This window comes from Pelophylax lessonae, assembly GCF_965119305.1.
Source record: "Pelophylax lessonae genome assembly, chromosome: 1".
NCBI classification, from domain to species: domain Eukaryota; kingdom Metazoa; phylum Chordata; class Amphibia; order Anura; family Ranidae; genus Pelophylax; species Pelophylax lessonae.
This window is the reverse complement of record NC_138768.1, coordinates 654928867-654951244: the sequence shown is the minus strand read 5'-3', so window position 1 is coordinate 654951244 and position 22378 is coordinate 654928867. Positions and strand designations below refer to the sequence as shown.

General features: G+C 37.6%; 1 protein-coding gene across 4 annotated transcripts in view; it reads left to right on the top strand.

Annotated features, from left to right (window-relative positions):
• The window catches only part of INPP4B (inositol polyphosphate-4-phosphatase type II B), a 944562-nt gene extending 923152 nt beyond the window's left edge, over positions 1 to 21410 (top strand). For 3 of the 4 annotated variants that reach the window (XM_082244154.1, XM_082244153.1, XM_082244156.1), the window contains one exon: positions 15395 to 16171. In XM_082244154.1, coding sequence (XP_082100280.1) covers positions 15395 to 15569 — 175 coding nt within the window. In that variant the 3' untranslated portion in view covers positions 15570 to 16171. Of the gene's footprint in view, positions 1 to 15394; positions 16172 to 20280 lie in introns of those variants that run through there. The other variant, XM_082244155.1, reaches the window with a different exon arrangement.
• Positions 21411 to 22378: the final 968 nt, after the last annotated feature.

Genomic DNA, 22378 nt, shown 5'->3' with positions numbered 1-22378 from the left:
CATGCTCAATAGTATTAACAAGCTATTTCTTATCATGACAACACAAAACTGTGCATAGTGTATATCCAGGAATCTCTCCATGTGAACAACAGCGCTCATATCTGATACAACCGATCTAAAAATTGTTTAAAGTAATGTGTTGCACTGTTCGTTAAAATCATACACATTATTTTCAATGAAAAATAACCATAAACAACTCAAAATTAAAAAATAATGAATATATAAAATATGTAACAAAAAAAAATGTCCTCTGTATAATTGTGACAAAAAAATGCATGGATAAATAAATGAAAGCCCCACAATCCAAATATCATATCTTCCTTGTGCAAGTGCTTTAGTACTTCCACCACCCCATTGAGATAAGCTGCTTCCAGAAGGAAAGAGCTCTAAGTGATGGAGGTCAGCTAGCACTCTTATCCCCACATATGAAAACATAAGCACTCCCAATGTCTCACTCTCCAGCTCAAGGACTTCGATTACACCAACCAAATTAGGAAGGAAATATCAAAGAAAAAACCCCATAGTGTGGTATGGTAAAACACAGATTTATTAAAACAAGGAATGGGACCTTACAAACAGTGAGCGTAGTGTCTGCGCCGCTCCAAGAAGCCAGCAGGCGTGATCACATCACTGCTAGGCTCTGCCGTATGCATTTCTTTGCCATGGACGTTGTCAAGAGGCAATAGGGGTAGCAGCTGACTCACAACATAGTTGATCTTCATCACTTAAGTGGGGTACACACTATAAGGAAATTGGATGAACGATCGTCTGATTTTCCTTGTTGTTTCAAAGCAAATCAAAACCGATGAATGAAAATTCGTACGCAAATTCTTGTAGGACAAACGCTTTTTTTTTTTGTTGTTTCTGCGCAGTCTTTCTTTTCTGATTTTTCTTGTACAAAAATAATTTGAAAACGGTACACATTAAATGAAAATCGTTCGTTTTTTTTCGCCATACAAGAAAAATTAGGAGTTTGTCCCTTTTCATACGAAAATTCAGAATCGTCTGTAGAAAGTTGTGTACACACTATACAAAAATCGTACGAAAATTCTTTGGACGAAAATGTTCGCCCGATTTTCTTATAGAGTGTACGAGCCTTTAGAGGCCTTTCCTTCTGGTAAGCAGCTTATCTCTATTGGGTAGTGGAAGTACTGAAGCACTTGCACAGAAGGAAGGTTTGACGTTTGGACTGTGGGACTTTAATGTATTTATGTATTTATTTTTGGTCACAATTATATAGAGCATGTGTTATATATATATATATATATATATATGTTATATGTTATAAAATGAGTCACGCGCTGTCTACGGAAAGGTATATTAAAAATAGACCCTTCCCAAATGCTGCATGTATCAGTACTGAAAACCGGGCAGTGAAACAAGTAGTAGAGTTGGGGGATACTGCGCTTCTGGGAAGTATTGGTGGCGAATTATGAAATAAATATTTAAGTGAAATACAAGTGTAAAAATATGTAGAAAAGTGATTAAATGTATACACTAGGGTCCCTTATAGGTAGGGGCACAATAAAACAATGTTTGTTTATCAAAAGTGCTACAGTAAATATTATACATAAATAAGATAAAAAAAATAGTGCTCTTATCTCCAAATAAAACCATCAAGTGTAAAGTGCATTAATGTGCTCCATAGATTTCAATAAATTATAGCTTATAACTAATCAGGTGACAGGTAAAGTGCAGTGCATTAGACAAATAAATTTGTGCATAAAATAACTCAGTCATTTATAAAGTGCCACAGGTGACTAAACAAATTCTTTCAGGTGAAAAAATGAACTTGTGTGTCCAAGTCCCTCCACCTAAACACTCTGTAGAAAATATGGGGTGCTTCTTCTCTCTTGTATACCCCTCTGGGTGTGCTAATCGCTCACCTCTATATCTCAGAACATGCGCCTTATTCAAATTTCCGGAGCTCCTCTCCACTCCTGCTCTGATTCTCAGTGGATAGTGGTATTCAAATAGCCCAGGATGGATCAGCCTTCTATATTTTCTCAATGGCCAGCGGATCTCAAAATCAAAAGGGCTCACAATAGTGCAATATTGCCGTAAACAATCAACTTTATTTCAATATTGGATTAAAAACACTCACATTTGTAGTACAAACAATGCGCCTTAAGTTGAGTTAGGGGAGATCGCGGTCCTCACTTCCGCGTACGTCACTACCGGTATAGCGTCCCTACGCGTTACGCCACTTCCGTTCACGTGGCTTCTTCAGGGGAGTGGAGAGGAGCTCCGGAAATTTGAATAAGGCGCATGTTCTGAGATATAGAGGTGAGCGATTAGCACACCCAGAGGGGTATACAAGAGAGAAGAAGCACCCCATATTTTCTACACGGTGTTTAGGTGGAGGGACTTGGACACACAAGTTCATTTTTTCACTCGAAAGAATTTGTTTAGTCACCTGTGGCACTTAATAAAGGACTGAGTTATTTTATGCACAAATTTATTTGTCTAATGCACTGCACTTTACCTGTCACCTGATTAGTTATAAGCTATAATTTATTGAAATTTATGGAGCACATTAATGCACTTTACACTTGATGGTTTTATTTGGAGATAAGAGCACTATTGTTTTATCTTATTTATGTATAATATTTACTGTAGCACTTTTGATAAACAAACATTGTTTTATTGTGCCCCTACCTATAAGGGACCCTAGTGTATACATTTAATCACTTTTCTACATATTTTTACACTTGTATTTCACTTAAATATTTATTTCATAATTCGCCACCAATACTTACCAGAAGCGCAGTATCCCCCAACTCTACTATATATATATGTTATTTTATATTTTCATTTGCTTTTTAATTTTGAGATATTTATGGTGAATTTAATTAATCTGACACTGATGTGGATGATGTAAAGGAATCATCATATTTCTTATTATGATAAAGAAGGAAAAAAGAGGCACAGGAGTATGAAAACAGTTTACCATACCACAAAGAAAAAATAGCTTGTCTTCAATTAATAAAATTAAAAAATAAAAAGAATAGCCTCTCAAATGAAAATAACACTTTCACTATGTGTAAAAGGAGACAGACAGGGATTTATTTTAGAGGCAAAAAAAAAATAGAACAAAAATGACGCAAACATTGATATTGGTGAAAATTGTCGTGTGTTATAATGCATTTAGTCCAGAAAACTTACACAAAGAAAGAATTGAAGTTTTAAATGTGTTTGCTTTAGTGATGTTGATAGTTCTTATCATTTTTCATTTTGGTCTCTATAGTCCTGTTAACAGTGTAGATCTGACTGAGATGATTTATGACAGCAATATACTACTGGATATTTTTGGTTTTATTGGAATAACTACAAGCCAGTGTTAATTTTAGCAGAAAATTTTGATTTAGTTTTAGTTATAGTCTTTTGACTAAAATGCCATTTTAGTTTTAGTTGTATTTTAGTCTTTTGACTAACATTATATTATAGTTTTAGTCGTATTTTATTTATCTGAATTATTTTAATTTTAATCATATGTTAGTCGACTAAAATCTCCAATACATTTTTGTCAACTACAAATCGAATAGGTTTAGGTTAATTGTAATTAATTATTTAAACATTTCTCTAGAATTCCCAAATTAATTTTATACTCCTGGAGTAAAAATCTAATATGTTCTTATTTATGGTATTAAGGTCTGCACTACAGACACAGATTTAGCCATTGTGATGTATAACCTCTTTATAAATAAAACCAAGTTTCATAAACACAAAAATATTGCTTTTTGACAAACAGAAGTGCAACTTTAAAATGCAAAAAACCCAAAAAACTATAAACTCTATTGGCTGTAATGTCATTGCACATATTACCTGAATATATTACCAACATTAAATATTAAGAAAAAAATATAGGAAAAGCCTTTTTCTTAATTTTTTCTCTTTCAGCAGTTTAGTAGATGCCCCTTACTTATGCTTATGTGGTGGTGTAATACATGTTAAAACTTTAATGTGCTATTATTACAGGCTCTGGATGGAATTATGTTACCGATTTATAAATGGCCAGCGTGTTAATTTTGGTGTCAATTTTTTTATTTCGTTTTAGTTAAAGTCTTATTATGACTAAAATGCCATTTTAGTTTTAGTCGTATTTTAGTCATCTGAATTGTTTTATTTTTGGTTGTATTTTAGTCGACTAAAATTGTGTTAATTTAGTCAACAAAACATTTTAGCCGACAAAATTAACACTGCTACAAACAATAAAAAGATTTCTGTCTGAGTGCCGGTTCACACTGATGCGGCTGCGCCGATCGCATGTAATATCGGAGCGCACTGCTCCTTCATTAAAAGCGATCGGCTGTGGGGTGTGAGTTTAGCCATACACTTTGTATGGCTAAATTCGCACCTCACCCGCAGCAAACACGCCCAGGACCCTTTTTTGCAGCCGCATCAGGATCGGATCGCACAGCGGTTCACACTTGTGCGATCCGATCCTGTGCGAACTGCAAGATCGCACTGCGATATGCGATCAAACTGGGGGTGTCGTTAAGATTACATTGACAGCCCCAGCGTATCGCATATGGCAGTGTGAACTGCTGGGGGTGCGTTTGCGATGCGGAAACAGGCTGCGAATTTGCAGCCTTCCATCATCGCATAAGTGTGAACCGAGCCTAAGAAGAACATTTAAATAAAAACAAACTGAATATAGGAAATAAACCATAGATACAGGCCAAAAAGGACTCAATGTAATTATTCACAGAAAAATACCAAACTAATATACAGTCACCGGCAACTTTATTAGCTACACCTGTTCAATTGCTTGGTAACACAAATTGCTAATCAGCCAATCACATGGCAGCAACTCAATGCATTTAGGCATCTAGACGTGCTAAAGTTCAAGCCGAGCATCAGAATGTGGAAGAAAGGGGATTTAAGTGAGTTTAAACGTGGAATGGTTGTTGGTGCCAGATGGGCTGGTCAGAGTATTTCAAAAACTGCTGATCTTCTGGGATTTTCACTCACAACCATCTCTAGGGTTTACAGAGAATGGTCCGAAAAAGAGAAAATATCCAGTGAGTGGCAGTTGTGTGGACAAACATGCCTTGTTGATGTCAGAGGAGAATGGGCAGACTAGTTTGAGATAATAGAAAGGCAACAGTAACTCAAATAACCACTCGTTCAACCAAGGTATGCAGAATATAATCTCTGAATGCACAACACATCGAACCTTGAAGCAGAAGACCACACTGGGTGCCATATCTGTCAACAAAGAACAGAAAACTGTGTCTATAATTTACACAGGCTCACCAAAATTGGACAATAGAAGATTGGAAAAAATGTTGCCTGATCTGATGTCTCTATTTCATCTGCGACATTCAGATGGTAGGGTCAGAATTTGGTGTAAATAACATGAAAGCCTGGATCCATCCTGCCTTGTCTCAATGGTTCAGGCTTATGGTGGTGGTGGTGTAATGGTGTGGGGGATATTTTATTGGCACACTTTGGGCCCCTTAGTACCAATTGAGCATCATTCAAACACCACAGCCTACCAGAGTATTGTTGCTGACCATGTCCATCTCTTTATGACTACAGTGTACCCATCTTCTGATGGCTTATTCCAGCAGGATTATGCACCATGTCACAAAGCTCAAATCATCTCAAACTGGTTCATTAAACATGACAATGAGTTCACTGTATTCCTCAGTCACCAGATCTCAGTCCAATAGAGCACCTTTGAGATATAGTGGACATATCTCAAATCAGATATCATGCAATATGGACCAAACATCTCTAAAGAATGTTGCCAACACCTTGTTGAATCTATGTCATGAAGAATTAAGGCCGTTCTAAAGGCAAAAGGGGGTCCAACCAGGTACTAGCAAGATGTACCTAATAAAGTAGCTGGTGAGTGAATATTGCATGTTGCTGGAATTTTTTAGGACGTGTGTTTTTATTCCAGCTGTTTCTTCACCAAGGGAAAAACTTTTTTTCCCCCACTTTGTCTTAAATGTTGGAAGCAGTTTTATTATATGTTTTGTGCTGGCTAGCTGGAGAGTGTTTTGGGATTTTTTGTATTGTTTATTTCACCTATCCATGTTTCAGTTTTCCTTTTTTTGCTAGTTATAGATTAATCTAAACAGGTGACAGTTTTGCTTTGCTGGATTTGAAGTAGATGCTAAGGGGTTATTAGCTGCCTTGAACGCGTCTGGTCATCTGGTGTGTCAGTGTGCCTCTTAAGGAGGATGGGCCTACCTCCAGGTAAACCTGCTCTCAATAGGTTTGATTTAATAAAGGCAAATAGGGTGTTCATTTGAAAATAATTTTCTCCTAGCTTAGTGAATATGGCAAAAATTCACTTTGCCAAGAATACACATGTTTGGGTGATGGAAGTCAGCAGAGCTTCATCTCATTTACTAAGCTAAGATGCCTGTACTAAATCAACTCCAATGTATTTTTATATCTGACGTTGGGAGTTCAGAAAGTTTAGAGTTAGGCAGAGTTGTATAAAGTACTCGAAACCCATACTTGAGTAAAAGTACAAGTGCTCGATCAAAAAGTGACTTGAGTAGAAGTAATAAAGTATTCAACATTTTTTGTACTTAAGTATTGCAAGTAGTTTTTTTATAAAATGTTGCTACTCATGTACTAAAAGTAAAAGTACCAGTAGTTTTAAAAAAAAATTGCTACTCAAGTACTGAAAGTAAAAGTATAAGTACTGTGTTATGTAGTTATTAAAGAAAAAAGTCAAAAGTTTATTAAAGTTATTAAAGAAAGAAGTCAAAAGTACACATGACATTATACACATTTTTGTTGAGCTTCATGAAACCTGCCATCTACTGTTCTGGCAGTGGTAATTTTTATAATTGTAACGAGTAACTATGCAGCACAAAAAAAAAATATCGGAATAGAAGTATTGAAATCATCGAAAAAATGTAGTGAAGTAAAAGTGGAAGTAGGAGAAAAAAATTCTACTCTAGGAAAGTACAGATACCGCCTTTCGGTACTTAAGTACAGTAGTGAAGTAGTTCTACTTAGTTACTATACATCTCTGGAGTTAGGGGTCACATTTTGCACAGAAGTCTTTGTGTAGCAATGTGGTTTCACATATGCTCTCATTTATGAAACAAATACCTCTGTTGTCAATCATGTAAACCGTTTAAGCTGTTAGCTCCATTATCTCATAGTGTCAACCAAGTTATGAGTTTTAGGCTGTTTTTTTTTTCCCTGACTCTAAAGGCCCCTGCATGTTAGTCTATGTGCCCATGCATACATAGGCCTTTGGAGGCAGGAAAAAAAAAACAGCCAGAAGCAGTAGAGATTTGGCAGAAAAAAACGCTTGAAATGCCTAAATGCATCTAAATGCACCTAATCTCTAGGCGTTTAGTGCTTGAATGTTATTTCATTTCAATTTCCAGAATACATTATTAGTCTGGCCAATGTAATGGATTAACACTGAATTAAAAATGCCCCCTCTTGCATTGATATCAGTAGGACTCTTGCTTACATTAATGAAATTGTATTTCATATTGCCACTGACACCAATGCAAAAAGGGGATTTGATTTTAGAAAAAAAAAATCCCCTTTCAAAAATGACCCAGACACTAACCTCTCATGGTGACACTAAAACCATCTTGTGAAAAAAAAAAAAAGAGATAAATAATTTTTATTTAAATTGGACCTAGTATGCATATGTATGAATGTGAGTTAAATAACTAAAGACTGTGAGGGCTGCTTTAAATAGAGAAGTAAGCTTTTTGTATTCATATGAATACAGTAACTCACAAAAGTGAGTACATTCCTCCGATTTTTTGGCAAATATTTTATTATATCCTTTCCTGTGACAACAACACTAAAGAAATTACACTTTGCTACAATGTACATTTGTGAGTGTACAGCTTGTATAACAGTGTAAATTTGCTGTCCCCTCAAAATAAATCAACACACAGCCATTAATGTCTAAACCGCTGGTTTAAAAGTGAGTACACCCCTAAGTGACAATGTCCATATTGGGCTCAATCAGCCATTTTTCCTCCCCGGTGTCAGGTGACTTGTTAGTGTTACAAGGTCTAAGGTGTAAATGGGGAGCAGGGGTGTTAAATTTGGTGTTATCGCTCTCAATTTCTCATACTGGTCACTGGAAGTTCAACATGGCACCTCATGGCAAAGAACTCTGAGGATCTGAAAAAAGAATTGTTGCTCTACATAAAGATGCCTAGGCCATAGGAAGATTGCCAAGACCCTGAAACTGAGCTGCAGCACAGTGGCCAAGACCATACAGTGGTTTAAAAGGACAGATTCCACCCAGAACAGGCCTCGCCATGGTTGACCAGAGAAGCTGAGTGCATGCGCTCAGCATCATAACCAGAGGTTGTCTTTGGGAAATAGACATATGAATGCTGCCAGCATTGTTGCAGGGGTTGAAGGGGTGGGGGGGGGGGTCAGCCTGTCAGTGCTCAGACCATACGCCGCACACTGCATCAAATTGGTCTGCATGGCTGTTGTCCCAGAAGGAAGCCTCTTCCAAAGCTGATGCTCAAGAAAGCCCGCAAACAGTTTGCTAAAGACAAGCAGACTGAGGACATGGATTACTGGAACCATGTCCTGTGGTCTGATGAGACCAAGATAAACATACTTGGTTCAGATGGTGTCAAGTGTGTGTGACAGCAACCATGTGAGGAGTACAAAGACAAGTGTGTCTTGCCTACAGTCAAGCATGGAGGTGGGAGTGTTATAGTCTGGGGCTGCATATGAGCTGCCGGCAATAGGGAGCTACAGTTCTTTGAGGGAACCATGAATGCCAACATGTACTGTGACATACTGAAGCAGAGCATGATCCCCTCCCTTCGGAGACTGGGCCTTAGGGCAGTATTCCAACATAATGACCCCAAACACACCTCCAAGATGACCACTGCCTTGCTAAAGAAGCTGAGGGTAAAGGTGATGAACTGGCCAATCATGTCTCCAGACCTAACCCTATTGAGCATCTGTGGGGCATCCTCAAACAGAAGGTGTAGGAACGCAAGGTCTCTAACATCCACCAGCCCTATGATGTCTTTGTGGAAGAGGGCTCCAGTGGCAACCTGTGAAGCTCTGGTGAACTCCATGCCCAAGAGGGTTAAGGCAGTGCTGGAAAATAATGGTGGCCACACAAAATATTGACACTTTGGGCCAAATTTGGACATTATCACTCAGATGTGTACTCACTTTTGTTGCCAGCAGTGTAGACATTAATGGCTGTGTGTTGAGTTACTTTGAGGAGACAGCAAATTTATACTGTTATAAAAGCTGTACACTCACTACTTTACATTGTTGCAAAGTGTCATTTCTTCAGTGTTGTCATATGAAAAGATATAAAATATTTACACAAATGTGAGGGGTGTACTTACTTTTTGTGAGATACTGTATGTAAGTACAGCAATTCAGTATTGCATTTTTTATAGGGGGAACACAAGAATTACTGTATATTGACTAGCTAGTGGTATATAATTATACTAAGTCAAAATGGGATATTATTTACAGATGGTTTTTAACTTGTTGATGCCGAGTACACGCAAATATGCAGCCTCTTGGCAGCCAGGCCTTGGCGCCGAGGGACCGCATATTTGTGTGCAATAGTGCCAACAGAGCTGTACCAAGAGGGCGTACCTTGCGTGCTCCTGGCACAGTGACCGGTAGCTCACAGAAAGCTCCTGATCGCTGCTTGCGATCAGGAGTTTTCAGCTCATGTAACCGCCATGACAGCCATTCATGGCGGTCACATGGCCATAAGCACCGCCTCCTGGAAATCTTAACCCCATAAGCCAAGCCAAGCGGTTAATATGATTGTAGTACAAGGTTCTTTTAAAAAGATAGAGGCAAATTATCCAGCTCAGAAAGAGGAAGGCTTTAACCTGCTACTTGTACCCCTACTTGAAGAAATCAGAGGGTTGTGCAGTGGAAAGGTTATGTTTTGTAAATTAGGATACAGCCATGAGGGAAAGCTATGAATATAATAAAATGTGTTTTCAATCCTTTAGAAGATTTGTTCACCAACATATAGCTAATGTTTGCTGCTTGGGTGACCTTGTTGTAGCACCCTATTGTGAGTGACTTGTAAAGCAAAGGTATAGATTTGAAAAAAACTATTAACAACAATGAATCATGCAAAAATGTCTAAACTAGTGTTCTTATTCATGTATGGTATGGACCTCTGTACGTCCCAGTTAGAGTAAACTGTAAGATGGTTGTACAGTCGCACCAACATAGTTATATATACAGTGGGTACGGAAAGTATTCAGACCCCCTTAAATTTTTCACTCTTTGTTATATTGCAGCCATTTGCTAAAATCATTTAAGTTCATTCTTCTTCCTCATGAATGTACACATAGCACCCCATACTGACAGAAAAACACAGAATTGTTGACATTGTTGCAGATTTATTAAAAAAGAAAAACTGAAATATCACATGGTCCTAAGTATTCAGACCCTTTGCTGTGACACTCATATATTTAACTCAGGTGCTTTCCATTTCTTCTGATCATCCTTAAGATGGTTCTACACCTTTGATTGAGCTGTGTTTGATTATACATATTGGACTTGATTAGGAAAGCCACACACCTGTCTATATAAGACCTTCCAGATTACAATGCATGTCAGAGCAAATGAGAATCATGAGGTCAAAGGAACTGCCTGAAGAGCTCAGAGACAGAATTGTGGCAAGGCACAGATCTGGCCAAGGTTACAAAAAGATTTCTGCTGCACTTAAGGTTCCTAAGAGCACAGTGGCCTCCATAATCCTCAAATGGAAGACGTTTGGGACGATCAGAACCCTTCCTAGAGCTGGCCGTCCGGCCAAACTGAGCTATCGGGGGAGAAGAGCCTTGGTGAGAGAGGTAAAGAAGAACCCAAAGATCACTGTGGCTGAGCTCCAGAGATGCAGTCAGGAGATGGGAGAAAGTTGTAGAAAGTCAACCATCACTGCAGCCCTCCACCAATCGGGGCTTTATGGCAGAGTGGCCCAACGGAAGCCTCTCCTCAGTGTAAGACACATGAAAGCCCGCATGGAGTTTGCTAAAAAACACCTGAAGGACTCCAAGATGGTGAGAAATAAGATTCTCTGGTCTGATGAGACCAAAATAGAACTTTTTGGCCTTAATTCTAAGCGATATGTGTAGAGAAAACCAGGCACTGCTCATCACCTGTCCAATACAGTCCCAACAGTGAAGCATGGTGGTGGCAGCATCATGCTGTGGGGGTGTTTTTCAGCTGCAGGGACAGGACGACTGGTTGCAATCAAGGGAAAGATGAATGCGGCCAAGTACAGGGATATCCTGGACAAAAACCTTCTCCGGAGTGCTCTGGACCTCAGACTGGGCCGAAGGTTTACCTTCCAACAAGACAATGACCCTAAGCACACAGCTAAAATAACGAAGGAGTGGCTTCACAACCACTCCGTGACTGTTCTTGAATGGCCCAGCCAGAGCCCTGACTTAAACCCAATTGAGCATCTCTGGAGAGACCTAAAAATGGCTGTCCACCAACGTTTACCATCCAACCTGACAGAACTGGAGAGGATCTGCAAGGAGGAATGGCAGAGGATCCCCAAATCCAGGTGTGAAAGACTTGTTGCATCTTTCCCAAAAAGACTCCTGGCTGTATTAGATCAAAAGGGGGCTTCTACTAAATACTGAGCAAAGGGTCTGAATACTTAGGACCATGTGATATTTCAGTTTTTCTTTTTTAATAAATCTGAAACAAGGTCAACAATTCTGTGTTTTTCTGTCAGTATGGGGTGCTATGTGTACATTCATGAGGAAGAAGAATGAACCTAAATGATTTTAGCAAATGGCTGCAATATAACAAAGAGTGAAAAATTTAAGGGGGTCTGAATACTTTCCGTACACACTGTATATAGTTACATAGTAGTTGAGGTTGAATAAAGACATCGGTCCATCCAGTTCAACCTCTACAGGTGTGTGTGACCTAAGGACGTGACCAAAGGGTGCAGGTTAGGTTTAGCAAAGCTTATTGGTTAATTAATTATTATTTTTTTTATATAACGCCATCCTTTGTTATATAATGCTTAAACTGCAAATATTGAATATAGTTTAAAGCCTAAATATAAACATTACTGCTGTGGCACTGGAAAGCAATACTTTCCAAGTTTATTTTTTTTATATCTATAACATTGCAATATGAATGAAGATCGCTTTAGTACCTGGTATAACAGAAGATTTTCCTTATTAAATGCAAATAGGATTAGGAGAGGAACCAGAAGCTGTGAAGATATCCATTTATTATAATTTACACTTGCCCTAAATCTGAAATATCAGCATTTCTTTGCTTTCCTGGTAGTGTTTCTTTGCAGGTAAACCATGGAAAATAGAGGCCTTCTTGATGAGTAATGACAGAACGAAATTGAAAAAAGATTAGCTAACACAAAATTCAAAAGTCAAAACATTTACAGTATATATTGTAAATCCCTTATAATTTTGTTTTTTTATGGTCAGGGTTTGTACATATTTTGTGTTTCAGAAGACCTGATATTAACATAAAAATACACATTGTTTAATGCATTATTAATTGTATTTGCAATCATCTGAAGAGATACCTTCTCTTCCCACTCTTTTTATTGTTCAGCCTTTTGGCATTGAATTTGATCAGCACTTTTTGTCAATTCTAATAGTTTATTTATTCAGCCAGCATTGTACATTCATCAAATGTTGGCTGGTGCAGATACTTGGTGGTTAGCAATTAACTTTTCAGTACAGTGATCATGGGTTACTTTCCCACCACAGCACTTGCATGGAGTTGGTTACCGCTATGTTTGCACTTAAGGCCCGTACACACGATTGTAGGCTTGTTAGTATGATGCTTCCGACAGCCGACAGCGCATTTTCGGCCGAACAGAATCTGGCGTGCAGACTTTAAAATTTTTGTTGGCCTTCACCAGAACGGCCAATTGTTCGCCGGTCAGTACAGAATTCGGCCGACAAACAGCAGATTTGCAAGACTGGGCATGCTCAGAGAAGAAAAAACAAACGGAAAGTTAACCATCACATGACATAACTTCTGCAGTCGGCTGTTGTTGGCCAACAAAATTCGTGTGCAGTCTTTAGCACTTTTCAGCCGACAGGACAGCACCGGACAAAAGACGGCCGATCATTCGGCCGACATTCGGTACGTGTGTACGGGGCTTTATTTTCGAAAAGTATTATAATTTAGTTCCCTCCCTCAATCTTAAAAGGGTAAAGGACAATTAACCAACAAGTACATTTCTGTAGGTTTGTTCCTTAACTGTACATTTGCTGTAGCAACCTGGGATTATAAGATCCAGGAGGAATGATGTGAATGGTTCACAATGTTCTCTAAATCTCTGAAAACAATGTATTAAATAATAAATATGTAAAAAATAAAATAAAATGAATAACATTTAGGGCAGTGCCTATTATGAGAAGTGAATACCTTTTTTGGGTGGTACTTTTCTAATAATATTGGAGATAGGATTTTTAAACTCACTTCCTGGACTCTAAATGCTACTGCATGAAATAAAGTAAAATTACTAAAAAAAGTTTCTTGCAGCTTCACTCCCACCCCCACTTCAAGGATTAAAGTGATTGTAAAGGATTTTTTTTAAACAACACACATCTCCATACTTAGCTGCTATGTGCAATGAAATTGCACAGAGCAACCCTGAACCTCCTCCTCTTGGGTCCCACCCAGCGCTCCTGGCTCCTCCTCTCTGTCCAGTGCCACCATGGGAAGCTATTTCCCATAGCTCGTGCACTCGTGCATGCTCGTTTCCTCCTGCTGCGTCTATTGACTCAGCCCACCCCTCCCCTGCTCCCTCGTCACTGGCTTTAATTGGCAGTCCTGAGAGCCAATGGCTCCTGGTGCCCCAGCAAAACCAGTCAGAAACAGAAGTGAGGGGAGAGAAGAGCTGCATATGTGCACATTGCTGGATCAAATGAGGGCTCAGGTAAGTATAAAAGGGGATGACGGGCCAAAATCAAACCTAAACATTGTTTACCTTAATGCAAGAAATTCATTAAGGTAAAAAATGTTTAGGCTTTAAATGCATTTTCCCTCAAAGACATGATGAATAAGGAACAATATTTGCCTTATTCCTTAGGCTTCCTCCCTAATTTTCTAATTCGCTCTAGGCCATTGTCACAGAGGATGACATCTAGTACAGCGCTGGGCCAATAATAGGGTAGCTATTACACCTTTTTTCTTATCCCCTAGAATTAATGAGCATTTAGCCCTTGGCATGCAGAGAGACTCACTGCAAGAATATTTTTTTCCTGGAGTGAAAGCTGAAATTTAATCTTACCTTCATTCTTGCACAACTTGTGCAGTCTTCTCTCCTGTACTGAAATTACTCAGATTTTTATACACAATTTGTTACTTTTCACAGCGTGCATCAGAAGTTTCAGCAAGTCAGATAGCCCGCATCACTTCCTGTCTGGAGGACATACAGCATCAATTGGCCATTTCCTTCTTTGCCTTACTGTCCCTGGCCTGTCTTTTAATTAATTGGATTTCAGTTCTTCTGATCACCGCACGTGAGCAATACCTTGTGCAAAATACATGTAAATGCAGTGACCAAGGAATGGACACTCCTTCAGACACCAATCCATCAAAGCATTTTGATATCTGCATACCTTCTCCCAAGAGCCATCCCACTGCTTGCTTGGGTTGGTGGCTCTTGAGAGGAGTACTAAGACAATGCTGTGATGCTTTCAGTAAGCTATGTACAGCTCCCTGCTGGCCCCTATCACCAGTTATAATCTCACTGCCGTGCATAAAGAAGCACGAAAAAATAGGTATGTAATGAAAACAGAAAAGCTTTTTTTCAAAAGTGAACTAGCATGTTGTTGAGGGGGTTAGGGGAGGATCCTAGGAAGGCAACTTACAAGCAGATTAAAATGACTCTTGAATTCATACCGGCAATGGAATGACCAGACGTTTAAATAAACCACAATCGCCTAAAACATACATGTACTGCTATTCTATTGGGGGGTCCGCTATGACTGCCTGTGGATATGCAGTTACGTGCCTTTTCAGTTTACCTCTGTTCATCTCTTCTGATAATTGAAAAATATTTCACCAAACCATTAGTTATTAATGCAGTCATAGGGCTGCTATTTCCTCTATTCATAGCAGTACATGTGATGCACAAAAAGTAACCATGTTGCTTGCTCTTTTTATTTTTTTTGCTATATAGAAAAATAACTATGGATAGCTTTGTGTGTGTCATCCCTTCCTTATTAAAAATGTTTTCTACTTTTTGACTAGCTTCTAGTTTCTAAGTTAGATTGCATAGGAAGCTCCCTGTAGCAAATACATGGCTTTTCTTCTCTACCCTTTGCATGTTGTGTTTTTGTCTTGGCTTGCTTGAAATCCATGTACTAACTCTCCTGTAACACTATTTTGTTTGTTCCTAACTTCTCCTGTCTAACAGCGGACAAGCCCAGGGAATTCTGAATGAGTCGGATGATCCAGAAAAAGGCTGTGTAACAGATAACAAGCCAACCTCCCGCCACTTCTATCCTGTTGCTCTGCTTCTTGTCAGCTCACACTTGTTGGTTGTGTGGCTTATCCTCAGTCTCGCATTGCTATTAGCCAAATATCAATAATATGCACTTAATCTTCTGTTCATTTTAACAAGAACAATGTTCCTTAGTTTGTAAAATATATTTATGATTCTTTGTACTCTAACCTCAATAATGTGCCCTTTCAACTATAATCCATTTTTCATGCATTTTTTTATGTATGTGTTTATGGAGTTAAAGCAGTTTATTGGGAAAATGTAATCAAATCTGCTCGAAAGACTGGAGGAAGATAGTATATATGACATTTGGGTGCCTCAGTTTGAACATAGAACTTATTTGCATCTCTTTGCCTACTTAGTTGAAAGCTTTGTCAATATAATGATCCTTGTCAGATCAACAGCACAATGTTCTTTTATTGAAGGAAACAGGGCTGTGTTCAAAGAATATACTTCAAGCAACCCTGTTTGCAATGTTAGTTGGCAAATAAAGTTGTTACCTGCAAATATGAATGCAAATAGTTCTCTCTCCTGCTGCACATGTGCTGTTGCTCCATTGCTGAGGAATAGTCCCCTGAAACCTGCTGAGAAACGGACACTTCCAGGGAATGTGAATGTCCTGTGCTCTCCGTAGTTCTGTCTGATTCTTCCCACTGGCCTCCATGTCACTACTGGGCACTGCAGAGGACAAAGGAGATTAACACCCCTGGAAGTGTCCATTTCCCAACAGACTTTGGGGGGGTCGATCCTTGGCAGCCGGAGAGATAAGTATTTATATTCTTCTTTGAAGATAACCGCTTTTATTCAATTTAATATTGTCAACATGGTTACTTTAACATTAACACCTACAAAATAAGCTATAAAGACCTGTGCTTAAAACACATACCAAGTACACCACGGCCATGTTGCCACAAACCACTCACTTGGGGAATTGTATTAACCTAATTCACAGACTCTCCAACCACTAATAAAATGGCTAAATATTTGTCTGTAGTTTAGGAACACCAAGCAGAATTGTATACACTGCAATTGTGGTCTGGATTATAGTCACAACTCCAGGATTTTATCCAAAGCCAGCTCAACTAGCTTTCCAATAGGTGGGGTTGGATATACTTCACAGTTTACAGGATCAGTAGTGTGATTACTTCCGGATATCAAGGAGCTCTCTTTCCTCAATTACCAATAGTGTTGGCTTAACCATAATTTCACATTGACATTTGTTTTTGTTTCTTTATTATTAAAGCAGTTTACTTTTTAATCAGGTATATTTTGGAACCAAAAAAACTTGAGCCTTGTATATTACAATACCATTGTAGATTTTTTGAGCTCTCAAAGTAATATACAGAGGAAGAGCCCATAAAACAAAGCCCTCTATGTTTAAAAGTCTTAAAAAACATTGTCCTATTTGACTTCTATTCAAGTATACATCAGAAAGGCGCTATGCTATTACATTTAAGGTAGGATTACTGGCATGCCAAAAACAAGTTAGTTGTGTTAACTACTTCTTCTTCTTTGATTAGTAAAGCCATCAGGTTGCACAATGTTTCTGTCTACATCATTAACAGGGTTTTTTTGCCCAAAGGGAGGACTGAGTTATTTTAATTTTTTTTATTTTCTATCAACATATACTCCTTTGTTGCAAACATTGCAGATATGTTGTTTATAGAAAGTATTTAAATTATTCCTGTCATGTCAGCACAGTGGCAGTAGTCAACTGTTTGGCAATATACAGTACATGATGAGATGAGATGGCAGCCTTTGTTTTATAAGGAAGTCGGACCTCATTAATCCATTATGAATAGTACAGTATGTCATTAGTTACCAAGAAAACAGTAAGTCTGAACCCACCACAACTTGCCATATCATACATCAGTGTGATGCAAGTAGAGCTCTACACAATGGTCCAGGCAATGTCTGCACACAAAGAAATCTATTTAAAAGGGTTTATGCATACAGCTGATAATTTTTTATAGCATCTTCTCTTTAAAACAAGTGCAAGTAGACCTTTCAACACCTCCATGTTGAAAAAGGTGGATTTACATAGTAATTCATTAGGACTGAAATTTGAGTCGCATGTAAACTATAAACTCTGACAATCGTATAATAGAAATAGTTGTGATGGGTTTACTTTCACTTGTTTTTAGTTAAGATGCAACAGAACTATGCAGTATAGGGAGAAGCATATAGAATGGACACATTTCTTACACAGCAGGTTCAAAATGGTTGATTCTGCTGGATGCAGCAGACTAATGAATATTGTATCAAAACCTAAAGCGGCTTCCTCCAGTGGTTTAGGCAACATGCTTTTGTGGATATTTTAAGGGCTAAGTGTGTTCTTTTAGCTTCAACTTATGTTGCCAGTATGTCTCATCTACCATAATAATGATAGCTATGTAACGGATTGAATATTTAATGACTTGGGAGTCCTGTTGACAAAGCTCTGTTCTGTTTTGTGACCAGTTTTACCATGTTCGTCTCACTCTGTTTAAGTTTGCTGGCACTTTTTTTTATTTCCTAAATCCTACTCGTCTTTCTCTTTCCCTTGAAAACATTGATCTAGAAAAGTGCAAACAATTTTTGTACTTTATGTCAATATGCACTACTCTTTGTAAAATAACTTTTTCTAAGAAAATAATAGTAACCTAGTTAGAGAGCTTCAGATGAATTCTACATATTAGTAATGAAAGATCGGATATAAAATAGAGGATAAATTTTAATTATAAATCTTTATGGCCAGATTTAATAAATGCCTTATATTTGAGAGACACAGAGGTTTGGTATATAGGATTATATTTATTAATGTAATAGTGTGAGGATACTTTTAGCAGTCACAATGCATTGAAAAACCCATGGGACTCATTTTACAATGTGGTGTAATACACACTATTCATGTTATCTTTAAACCACAATATGATTATAGATGACATATTTAGCACTGTTTAGGGATTGGTAATATGTGGATCAGTGAATCTCACACTAAATTGATCAGTGGACTAACTGGTCATCTTTAATATGTGCATGCAGATTCATGGTGGGTTAAATACTGATATGTGAATATTCAGACGGATTGTTGAAAACCCAACCCAACTTTTTTTATTTGATATCAGTATAATGAGAGTGCCATTCGAGGTCTATGGTAACCAAAAGACAATCCTGGTCGTTATTTTGGATACCTGAATCCTGAGGCATACTACCTACTTTTTACAGCATTCAAATGCAAATTGCATCTTTGACTTGCTGACAGCAGTAGTATGTTTCTCTAGGATTGGGTCCCTCTTGTTGTCTGCAGTAGATTGTAAATGGTTGAACTAATCTTTTTTTTTTTTTTCCCTTGTTCAAAAACAATTAGGTTATTGTTGCCTGTAAAAAAACAAACTATTGGCAGTGTTAATTTTAGCATACGTATTAAAGCTGAGTTTGAAGTTAGTTACTTGTATGCATTTTGGTTTATTTTTTGCCCCAAATGTAGCAGCCCCTAGCAACCAATCAGAAATCAGCTCCTATTGTTCTGGCTGCTTTACGCTAGGGAAAAACCACAGTTGGGTTGCTATGGGCTACTGCACATGATTTCCCTTTGTATTTTATTAAATAAGCCCACACAGTAAGGAAGGTAACCTAGGTAGTGTGGATTTAGGTGCAGGAGCTGGCTATTCTGAAGGCATTTGTTACACAGTATCTCACAAAAATGAGTACACCCCTCACATTTTTGTAAATATTTTATTATATCTTTTCATGTGACACTGAAGAAATTACACTTTGCTACAATGTAAAGTAGTGAGTGTGCAGCTTGTATAACAGTGTAAATTTGCTGTCCCCTCAAAATAATGCAACACACAGCCAATAATGTCTAAACCGCTGGCAACAAAAGTGAGTACACCCGTAAGTGAAAATATCCAAATTGTGCCCAAAATGTCAATATTTTGTGTGGCCACCATTATTTTCCAGCACTGCCTTAACCCTCTTGGGCATGGAGTTCACTAGAGCTTCACAGGTTGCCACTGGAGTCCTCTTCCACTCCTCCATGAGGATGCCGAGCACGTGCACTCGACTTCTTTGGTCGACCATGGCGAGGCCTGTTGTGAGTGGAACCTGTCCTGTTAAACCGCTGTATGGTCTTGGCCAACATGCTGCAGCTCAGTTTCAGGGTCTTGGTAATCTTTATATAGCCTAGGCCCACTTTATGTAGAGCAACATATCTTTGTTTCAGATCTTTAGAGAGTTCTTTGCCATGAGGTGCCATGTTTAACTTCCAGTGACCAGTATGAGAGAGTGAGAGTGATAACATCAAATTTTACACACCTGCTCCCCATTCACACCTGAGACCTTGTAACAATAACGAGTCACATGACACCAGGGAGGGAAAATGGCTAATTAGGCCCAATTTGGACATTGTACTTAGGGGTGTACTCACTTTTGTTGCCAGCGGTTTAGACATTAATGGCTGAGTGTTATTTTGAAGGGACAGCAAATTTACACTGTTATACAAGCTGTATACTCACTACTTTACATTGAGGCAAAGTGTCATTTCTTCAGTGTTGTATCATGAAAAGATATCCTAAAATATTTACAAAAATGTGAGGGGTGTACTCACTTTTGTGAGATACTGTATGTGTCTGGCCTTTGGATTTTAACATGTAAGATGTATCATCACTTGTGGAAAAAAAAACTAACTGAGAAAATATGTATAGCTGAATTCTTGTTATTTTTACTTAAAGACTGCAACACAGCAATGAATAAATAAAAGCTATTTCTGTACATCCTGTCTCATGAAGTTGTGCTTTTTTTTTTCCTCTTCTCAGAGAAGGATGCCGCATAGAGAATGTGCTGAAGAATATCAAATGCAGAAAGTATGCTTTCAACATGATACAACTGCTGACATTTCCAAAGTACTACAGACCTCCAGAAGGGACATACGGCAAAGTTAACAATTGAGTGCATTAAAGCATTAACAATGGCACATATTGTCCAAGACAAAGCACAGACTGGATAAATCAATATAATAGTGTAAACTGGGAAATTCTTCATGCACTAGATCAGGTTAAAGACAGTGATGCGCTAAAAAAACCTAAGGAAAATAGTTAAAGCACAATTTGCACAACCCGCATTTGTAGGGCAAAATTAGGACCGCAGATTGTAATAAACACCAATCAGAAGCACAATGATAAGTGGTATGCCAGCAGTTAACCTTGTTTAAATGCCAAAGTCCATTGGTATCACGTTGTGTTTCTGTAATATTTATGACCGGATTATTCTAGTAGAAGTAACATTTTTTTTCTCAAAGATGCTCACATGCATTCTAAGCACGGAATGTAATCAGTTCTGGTTTGAGAACTTCAATCACGCAAGCGCTCTTATGTCATTGGAATGGACCAGTTTGTGTAAATTCTTGGGAATATGACCAAATGATACACAAATTGTAAATAATGTCATACTATTTATTTATATAAATGATGGTGAGAAGCACCAGCTGTTCTATAAATCTCAATTCTATTTTTTTTTTTTTTTTTAAGTATACATGCCCATTTCTTTACATACTCTGAACCTCATACTCATGTAACTGAAATCTCACAAATAAAATGCCAAAATAACAGATATAATTAGCCAAAAGAAGACTTGATGAAGTAACATGATTGTGTCATGTAAAATTGGCCATGTAGTTTTATTTTTCGTCATACACAATCTATTGTACAGGGAAGCCTGATTTTATTACAGAGCAAAAGAATAGGTTGTGAAGTGTATGTATTTATGTGTATTTTGCTAACAGTGGGTGTTTTTATAATTCCGAAGTTTTGTTTTATTACTTTTATATACCATTTGAAGTCATTAGTATAGCCAGCTGGTTGAAAATGGCTGCAAACTCCAGCTGGTCCTTGGAGTTAGAGCCATCAGTTTTCAAAATCTGGATTTTCATATGGTTTGTTTTTTTTTAGTCACGTGCATCTATTTCCAATCCCTTTGTTGTTGGGAATAAATGGCTTCCCTTTCATACCCAATTTGCATGTGTTTCATTGATTTCCATTAAAATGTTCTAAAGTATTATCAAGCATTTGAGTGTGTGTCCTTGGTCAAATTCATTTCATATGTAACCATTTTCATTGTACACCATGTATATTTGTTTTATTTAAATAAATATTTTTTTTTTATATTTCGCCTCGTCTTTGTTATACTCATCTTCCATTAAGTCATATATTGTATAAATATAAAGCTAAATAAATATTCTCCCTGATTGTGAACTTTTCAACGAATATTAAGAAATGAACACATGCAGCCATCTTTATTTAAAATATAAGCTACAGTTCTTTGTGTATATAAAGTGTGTGTATATATATATATATATATATATATATATATATATATATATATGTGTGTGTGTATATATATATATATATTTAGATTTAACATTATTTATTATTATAAAGGATTTTTATAGCACCAACAGCCCATCGCTTTGCAATGTATATATATATATACACACACACATACACTGAGTGTGTGTGTGTGTGTGTGTGTGTGTGTGTGTGTATATATACAACCCAATTCCAAAAATGCTTGGACACTGTACAAATTGTAAGTAAAAAAGGAATGGACTAATTTACAAATCTCATAAACGTATATTTTATTCACAACATAATATAGATAACCTATCAAATGTTGAAAGTAAGTCATTTTGAAATGTCATGCCAAATATTGGCTCTTTTTGGATTTCATGAAAGCTACACATTTCAAAAAAGTTGGGACAGGTAGCAACAAGAGGCCGGAAAAGTTAAATGTATATATAAGAAAAACAGCTGGAAAACCAATTTGCAACTTATTATTTCAATTGGCAACATGATTGGGTATAAAAAGTGTCTCTCAGAAGTCAAGATGGGCAGAGGATCACCAATTCTCCCAATTATG